This window comes from Ylistrum balloti, unplaced genomic scaffold, assembly GCF_031769215.1.
Source record: "Ylistrum balloti isolate Yb309-2 unplaced genomic scaffold, AGI_CSIRO_Ybal_v1 Utg371328, whole genome shotgun sequence".
NCBI lineage: Eukaryota > Metazoa > Mollusca > Bivalvia > Pectinida > Pectinidae > Ylistrum > Ylistrum balloti.
In genome coordinates, this window is record NW_026782707.1 from 388,851 (window position 1) to 398,300 (window position 9,450).

At 39.0% G+C, this 9,450-nt stretch overlaps 1 protein-coding gene across 1 annotated transcript; it reads right to left on the reverse strand.

The window, feature by feature from the left end:
- Window positions 1–978: 978 nt before the first annotated feature.
- On the reverse strand, window positions 979–8,155 carry LOC132562043 (15-hydroxyprostaglandin dehydrogenase [NAD(+)]-like). Its single transcript, XM_060226765.1, has 7 exons — window positions 8,060–8,155; window positions 6,637–6,760; window positions 6,359–6,465; window positions 3,376–3,472; window positions 2,385–2,461; window positions 1,805–1,950; window positions 979–1,081 (listed from the first exon to the last, which is right to left on the reverse strand). Exons 1-7 carry the CDS (start codon window positions 8,150–8,152, stop codon window positions 979–981), a joined length of 747 nt encoding a protein of 248 aa, XP_060082748.1. The 5' UTR covers window positions 8,153–8,155.
- Window positions 8,156–9,450: the final 1,295 nt, after the last annotated feature.

A 9,450-nucleotide genomic window follows, 5' to 3' on the forward strand; every position in this document is an offset into this window, starting at 1 on the left:
CTTTCTGAAGACAGTCTGTTTAAATGTTCATGAAGCTATGACGGAATCAACGATTAAAGTTGAATGAAAATTAATAATAATTGATGATACTGAAGGCAATGTTTTTTTTCGTAACTGCCCGGATGGAATGTCCGTATTAGAGTTATCGCACTTTGTACACTCCATAGATTCTTGTTTATCGCTCGTGTAGACGGTTGGGGTGGAAACTCGTGTCAAGTAATAGTTGTTAAGCAAGATATTAATAATATCAGCGAGGAGATGGTATGCTGCATTAGCCTTATTACTTAAGATATTACTATTTTTATAGCTATCAGACAGTAGCCGGGCGACCGTATCTTTTGGACATCATTCAAGTTTCCAAACAGATATCTGTTACCGCCATCACTACATCAGTGACACAAACTCAATGGACATTTAAAAAAAAACTCTTTATGAAATACTTTAGTCGTTATAATCTATCTGTAAGAAATCCTACACTTACTTACACGTCATACCGTTAAAATAACGCTTTACTATTACATGAACAGCATTAAATATGGAACTTATTCAAGGTCACTATTTTGATCACTGTTCACAAATCCTTTATACATAAAAGGGAATATTTTATTAAAAGGCATCTGTAAATGTTGCATGAGCCTTACTTAAACACCAGTCACCAAAAGTAATATTATTTATATATATATCCATCTAGAATTCGCCAATACTTTTCTGTAGACGAGTCATATCGATCTTGGTCTTTCGACCATTTCCTATCATTTCGTTATTGGACCTCATACCGGAAGTAAAGATAGCCGGAAATTAATCACTGAATCTGTTGTGGTGGGATTTGGTGACAAATTTTCCTCTCGGCAGCAGAATGGTGTTCTAAAGACTTACAAGTTGCGCCTGGTGGCTCTGTAAGCAAAGGTATCTTGAGCTGTTTCTAGAATATTGACATATAGTTGTTTAAATTAATGTACATATCAAATAAACACTGTACTAAATGTAGTGCATTCCTTTGGCATTCATCACAGACAACGCTTTCCCATGGTTGTCATTATCGTCGAGAAGTTTCAGGAAAGCAGTCACAACGGTCTCAACACTGAAACAAACGGTTATAATCAGTATTCAAACATGTTCACTACATGTTTTATTTGTTCAGACACAAGCAATGATAGTTATGAACTCTTTTGAAATAAAGGCGATTTTACATGTGTACCACTCTCTTACTTTCTGACAAACAATCCATTGCTACACTCTACCATTTAGCACCGAAATCTTGCGGTATTTTGTAAATCTGTTTATGTATCTCCGGCATAGGAGATCCAAAGAGCGAAAATAACACGTTCACAATTTAAAAACTGATAATTATATGACACTATTTATTTGTACATTTGTATATACAAGTCAGCATGTCTGTAATTCGTGATGACAGTGAATTAAATTACTTGAACGTAATTTTGAGGAGGGAGCATCATTTAAACGTGTGTAAACTTAATGAGAGTAACAAAGACTTTAATTAGGTTTTATTCACATTGCTATCGTCACATATAGCAGACTTGGCCTAATAGTTTAATATCCTTTTGATGTGAAATGATATTTTAATTAATCAAATTTCGTAAAAAAGTAACATTGTCAGGTTGTCTTTTGAAACTAAACTATCTCTCCTTTGCATGAATTTTCATCTCCATTAAGCATGCAGTATTTTAGACTTCAGCTTTTAAATCTGCATTGTAGTTTAATATTTGTTATTTCATAGCTGGCTGAGGATGTACCTGTACAACAAGGTAAAACCAACCTATATTGACAACATTAATGTACAAACCTCATAATCCCTAGTTTGACTACGGAAGCATTGGCGATGTCGCTGTTGTGTACGGAATAGTCTGTCATTTTCATGATGTCAGTTTTAGTGTAGGCCGGACAAAGACAAACCATTCGAATATTGTTGTCTACCGATTCTGGGTTCTCCTACACGTGGATAAACAGATTGTTATTATCGTTGTATACACAAATTTTACATGTTGTACGCAAAACTATTCGCTGCTTCCATCTCTGTTAGTGAACGATCCGTTATCATTAACCTTCCTCTCATATATACAAAGCATGGCGTCCTCCCTGACAGAATTATACTTGTGAGCATATACCAAAAGATACCCACTCCATCATAACGTCCTCCCGGACATGATAAGGATAGCGTTTTTAATTCTAATCTACATTGGTTATACATTCACACACCCAGCTTTATCCAGATCATGAAGATAAGAGAGTTGTTTCCCTTCGATCAATTACAATGTGTTTATTGTCCACTGTATCAACATGATTTACTTGATATAAAATGATTAATTTAATATAACAAATTAATGACATTTTAACAGTATAAAGTATCCCCAACATTAACTTACAGCCCAGCTCTTCGTGTAAGCCACAACACCATATTTCGTCGCAGAGTATGCTGGGACATGGGCCACCGGAATGAGTCCTGGATTCACAACATACAAGTCATCGTAACACAGATAGCAAAATATCTTATAATGAACTGCAACGTCAACAACTTTAACCTGTGTAATTATTTTTAAAACGGAAAAGAAAATTCGAGGAACAAAAATAGAAGATTGTCTAATTCTTTAATTTTCTTTGTCCTCTTTTGATCTCAGTCTTAAAATCGATAACATTGAAGATGCAATGTCCTTTGTCCGACTTCAGTGAAACTGAGATCCATTTGTGTAGGTTTGGTACTCTCAACAGACGTTACCCACGATATATGGGACCATTCAATGTAAACTTCAAAGTGACATTTGTCTGAAGTGATTCAGGTATCCCGACTATCCTAACAGGTCACGTGATATACTTAACATGTATTAGACATAACAGTCATTCAAAGCTGGACACCGTTGAACATGTAGTACATCAATCTAAGCCAACCTCATAACCTTTCCTCTCTTTGGTGAACACTAAAACCGGGGTCCAGTAAAGCGTATGGAATGTAAACTATAGTTAGACAAGGAAGATATTTTTAAAATTTATTTTTGGCAGGAAATAGAGCATTATCAATTCTGAACGCAGCCAGCGGTTCTGCAGGAAAGGTTCACAGTTGTCTCTTTTACATAATGCAATGGATATTTCCACAAGATGACAGTGTCACTAGACACAAAATCCCCAACCCATGGAATCTATATATGTGTTCTATAGTGACATATATATGGACCGTGGGTTGGGAATTCGTGCCACTGTAGAGGAACAGAGTGTCACTCATTCTATAACGTTTTGTGAAGACCAATTATAACTAAGACCAATGATAACTAAGACAAATGATAACTGAACTATCCCTAAAGACTCCTACTATCATAGTCATTCGGATCTAGCTTGTCCATTACTAGTATATATACTACTTACCAGCCATAGATGCCACATTGACAATGATTCCCCCGCTGCCACCGTTGGCCGTTTTCATAGCCTCCATTCCCATCAATGTACCACTAATCACACCTTTCTGTTGGTAAAACAACAATTAAATAAAGCACGGTCATTCACGACTTCAAATTCGCTCTCAAACAGTTGACTGACGTTTATCAGTCGGATATAGTAGGATGCTTCAGACCAGGTCCCTCTGGTCATCAAGAACAGGTAAACTTTGGTCCACTTTGTACAACCTGTCGACCGTTTAAGTAAAACGTCGGCGATGAGAATGATACATATAGTATATTATGTATAATCTTCTTTAAATCAATTACTGAAAGCTTTCCTCTCAATACTGTAAACTCTACTGAGGTTTCTCAGAGCATCTGTGTTGATACGGGTACATGTTGTAATTCTGGTGCTAAACATATTACGGGGAATATCGGAAGTGATTATGTATGGTTACAAACGTTTACGGATTTCATTAAAAGCTATTCTAAACTTTAACGGAGATCCAGACGTGTTCTACGTTACAATCAGACGTGTTCTACGTTACAATCAGGCGTGTTCTACGTTACAATCAGACGTGTTCTACGTTACAATCAGGCGTGCTATACGTTACAATCAGACGTGTTCTACGTTACAATCAGACGTGTTCTACGTTACAATCAGGCGTGTTCTACGTTACAATCAGACGTGTTCTACGTTACAATCAGACGTGTTCTACGTTACAATCAGGCGTGTTCTACGTTACAATCAGGCGTGTTCTACGTTACAATCAGACGTGTTCTACGTTACAATCAGGCGTGCTATACGTTACAATCAGACGTGTTCTACGTTACAATCAGACGTGTTCTACGTTACAATCAGACGTGCTATACGTTACAATCAGACGTGTTCTACGTTACAATCAGACGTGTTCTACGTTACAATCAGGCGTGTTCTACGTTACAATCAGACGTGTTCTACGGAGCAATCAGACGTGTTCTACGTTACAATCAGACGTGTTCTACGGAGCAATCAGACGTGTTCTACGTTACAATCAGGCGTGTTCTACGTTACAATCAGACGTGTTCTACGTTACAATCAGGCGTGTTCTACGTTACAATCAGGCGTGTTCTACGTTACAATCAGGCGTGTTCTACGTTACAATCAGACGTGTTCTACGTTACAATCAGACGTGTTCTACGTTACAATCAGACGTGTTCTACGTTACAATCAGACGTGTTCTACGTTACAATCAGGCGTGCTATACGTTACAATCAGACGTGTTCTACGTTACAATCAGACGTGTTCTACGTTACAATCAGACGTGCTATACGTTACAATCAGACGTGTTCTACGTTACAATCAGACGTGTTCTACGTTACAATCAGACGTGTTCTACGTTACAATCAGACGTGTTCTACGTTACAATCAGGCGTGCTATACGTTACAATCAGACGTGTTCTACGTTACAATCAGACGTGTTCTACGGAGCAATCAGACGTGTTCTACGTTACAATCAGACGTGTTCTACGTTACAATCAGACGTGTTCTACGTTACAATCAGACGTGTTCTACGTTACAATCAGACGTGTTCTACGTTACAATCAGGCGTGCTATACGTTACAATCAGACGTGTTCTACGGAGCAATCAGACGTGTTCTACGTTACAATCAGACGTTACAATCAGACGTGTTCTACGTTACAATCAGGCGTGCTATACGTTACAATCAGACGTGTTATACGTTACAATCAGACGTGTTCTACGTTACAATCAGACGTGTTCTACGTTACAATCAGACGTGTTCTACGTTACAATCAGACGTGTTCTACGTTACAATCAGACGTGTTCTACGTTACAATCAGGCGTGTTCTACGTTACAATCAGGCGTGTTCTACGTTACAATCAGACGTGTTCTACGTTACAATCAGACGTGTTCTACGTTACAATCAGGCGTGTTCTACGTTACAATCAGACGTGTTCTACGTTACAATCAGACGTGTTCTACGTTACAATCAGACGTGTTCTACGGAGCAATCAGACGTGTTCTACGTTACAATCAGACGTGTTCTACGTTACAATCAGACGTGTTCTACGGAGCAATCAGACGTGTTCTACGTTACAATCAGACGTGTTCTACGTTACAATCAGGCGTGCTATACGTTACAATCAGACGTGTTCTACGTTACAATCAGGCGTGTTCTACGTTACAATCAGACGTGTTCTACGTTACAAGACGTGTTCTACGTTACAATCAGGCGTGCTATACGTTACAATCAGACGTGTTCTACGTTACAATCAGACGTGTTCTACGTAACAATCAGACGTGTTCTACGTTACAATCAGACGTGTTCTACGTAACAATCAGACGTGTTCTACGTTACAATCAGACGTGTTCTACGTTACAATCAGGCGTGTTCTACGTTACAATCAGGCGTGCTATACGTTACAATCAGACGTGTTCTACGTTACAATCAGGCGTGTTCTACGTTACAATCAGACGTTACAATCAGACGTGTTCTACGTTACAATCAGGCGTGTTCTACGGAGCAATCAGACGTGTTCTACGTTACAATCAGACGTGTTCTACGGAGCAATCAGACGTGTTCTACGTTACAATCAGACGTGTTCTACGTTACAATCAGACGTGTTCTACGTTACAATCAGGCGTGCTATACGTTACAATCAGACGTGTTCTACGTTACAATCAGACGTGTTCTACGTTACAATCAGACGTGTTCTACGTTACAATCAGACGTGTTCTACGTTACAATCAGACGTGTTCTACGTTACAATCAGGCGTGCTATACGTTACAATCAGACGTGTTCTACGGAGCAATCAGACGTGTTCTACGGGCAGAGGAAGTACGTTAATTGTGAAACGCGCGGACCTGGTGGAGAGAATGGCCGATTTTTTTTATAATGGTGTAAACGTCAGTTTTGAAATGGTGAATCACCGAGATGTTTCCGTAGAGTTACGGTGTGTTAACTTACCAGATTGATATCCACCATCTTATCCCATTTGCTTTCGTCAGCTATCCCCGCATTGTTTACCACTATGTCCAGTCCTTTCAAATCCTGCCTCGCTTTTGAAAATAAATCTTTAAAAGAAGATCGATATCATTAAGAATACATCTCGTTGTGGGTATAATAACTGTGGATAAAGGAAATGCATGCATGGGAATACACAATATATGGCTCTTAAGGTATGGAGATATGTATAAATTTCCTTCGGTATAATTTACAAACATATGAATATATTTTCAATTAACCTTTAAGGTTTGCCTCGACTGTAACGTCACATGGACAGCTGCACACATTTTCACGGCCAAATTTTGAGGCGTATTGGTCGTGCGTCGTCTGGAGGGTCTCGGGGTTGACGTCAGATAGACATACCTGTTTAAATAATGAACATAAGATTATTTCTTACCTGGAAGCAATCACACAAAAGCCTTCTGGTGAAAAGTGAGGGTAGGGGCGGGGATGAGGATGGGGGTGGGGGTGTGGTGGGAATCAACACAGTGATTACACTACTAACAGTTTAAGTTATCCATACAACCAACATTTCGTTACATGTTCTACGGATGGACAGACATACAGGGATTTCTTATTTCCACATTTTCTCGAGATTAAAGACAGGTTAATGTGGCGCAGTCTAGTATTACACGACATGGGATGGACATTACGTAATATTTAATGATGAAACAAAGATTATCTAATCCGTTAAGTTTTTGATCTCATATTATATCAATCTTACTCATCTACATTTTGTCATAGTTATAGGCAACTATTGAGGCAGTCACGTGTGAATAATTTTCAACGCACTGGAGTTGTGTAATCGTGTTACATTTAAATTGAACAAATATAGGTCCTACGATAAGTATCATATCGTGTCTTAACGTTAAAGACCTGGAATTTCTAAAGCTGAACTGATTTTACACGTTTGAACCATCTCTGAAATAGATTCAGGCCATCCACCTCTAATACCTCAACAGATTTCCGTGATTATCAACAAAAATATAGTATCGTCGTTATCGTATCAATTCAACACCAATTGCCAGAAATACTTGTGTATAAATATCAATATATCAGTGATCTCTACTTCATATACATGTTTAGTGATATACCAACGTTACAACGTCTATCGATTAGAAAATTTGGAGTTGTCACACCGTCAAAGACACAGGCATCCATATCAAGAGAATATATGAATTACATTCGATGACATGTTATCCACGCGCATATTTTACTACGTATAAATGACAGCGAAGTGATCCGAAATGCGCCCGGGATCAGTTTTTAAATATGTTATCTGTAAGTTAGTAGCTAGACAAAGTCCGAGTCACTCCCGTGTAGTCTGAAAGACTTAGAAATAAAAATGCTCTGTATAAATTATCCGTGATGGTGGTAGTAGGGGTATTAAGAGGTACCCCTATCCCAAGCTATTGCTTGTAGAATTCGCCATTGGTTGGTAACCCTGTTAGTTAAGTCTAATTTTGAGAGACTACGGTTGTCGACAGTGAGACAACACAGATGTCAACACTACTCCCGACCTTTGAACTCAGCTTTCCGCTTACTTAAATGTAGGCAAAGAGTACTCATTTTTCCAGTAGTAACTGTTTCCATGTGTGTCGATATAGTACCCAGATCCCATCAACAGCTTTACTTGAAACGTAAAATGACAGATATACTCACCCTGGCTCCGCGCTGGAGTAACGCTCCCGCGAACGCCTTGCCGAGTCCTTTACCTGACCCAGTTATAAGGGCAACCTTGTTAGCGACTTGCATTTCATCCAGTGATCCTTGGTTTAAAATAGTCAGTTTTTTGTCGTGTTTCCAAAACCGTATCAGTATGGTGATGTTTTGTTTACTTAGCACACGATCTTCTCCATCCACGTGTTCAATCTGTTTGAGATCCCACTCACTTTACAGGTGAATCGTCACGCCCTGTAAACATACATTGACTTTAAACGCACAAACCTTATCAAGATAAGTAGCATTTAAATTACTTATGATTGTCTGCAGATATAGACTACAAATGATATAGGTAGTTATGTGTTAACAGTCTATTAATTCTTTGTGTAGTGTAGACATTGAACCCAAGTTGTATGAATACGAGGCGACGGGCGCCCCACATGTTTTAGTAGGGTATATATAGCTAAGTAGTCACCAAATCATTCCAGTAGACCCCGGCAGATGTGTACCCTCCAAACCCGGCAGACGTGTACCCTCCAAACTAACAAGCGAGCTCACAAGAACAAGTTCAGTAGTATACAAGTCGAAAAGATCCCCGAAAAAATTATGAATCCGTCACCTTAGTTTCATATTAATGAGATGTACACGTCCATCTCGTGTGGTATGACCGAGTTGAATGAGTGAGGATGTAAGTTATAGTGACATGGTCAGACTTTAAATGTATATGCACAAGAGGGCCTTATCCCATAGATAAAGATCTTACCCGTTTTCATTAGGATATGTAAACAAGAAAACATTAATTGCTTTTTTTGTTGCTTGCATGGTCAGATGTAGGGAAGCGAACCTCTTGCAAATTTAATCAACTATTTCCCTACATCCCACCCTTCCTTCCCCCGCCCCTCATCACTGTTCATCTATGATGTTTAAATTGTGAAATAATAAAGTATATCTGACTCTACATTAAATTTATATCGCTTCCAGAGCTTCATCAACAACAAGGGAAGGACAGTTCGGAAGTGGTTCCATTAAAATCTTTACATATACTCGATTAGAAAAGGCAAGGGCAACATTTTTAACGTCCAGTTCTCTTCTGTTTTTAACTCCAGTGAGTGGTGCGACAACCTCAAGGACATGGAGAAAACCAGATACCGAGATCTAACACCTATCCATGTGCCCTCAGAGGGATTTAGGAAATTCTCACTAAGCCTGAACATATACAAGGTCTCAGGACCCGACCGAATACCAGCAAAGAACAGAATGGAAAACTACAGACCTGTCACCCTGACAACAGGTATCTGTAAGTTGTTGGAGCACATCATTTGCAGCAGCTAGGTACAACATCTGGACCATCACAATATACTTACAGTCGCACAACATGGCTACATGAAACG

Coding starts and splice junctions, on each gene's coding strand:
- LOC132562043 (XM_060226765.1), bottom strand. CDS start 8,152: ATGCAAGTCGCTAACAAGGTTGCCCTTATAACTGGGTCAGGTAAAGGA. Junction 6,466..6,636: donor AGTCGAGGCAAACCTTAAAG/GTTAATTGAAAA, acceptor CTTCTTTTAAAG/ATTTATTTTCAAAAGCGAGG. Junction 1,951..2,384: donor CTTACACGAAGAGCTGGGCT/GTAAGTTAATGT, acceptor ATCCACGTGTAG/GAGAACCCAGAATCGGTAGA.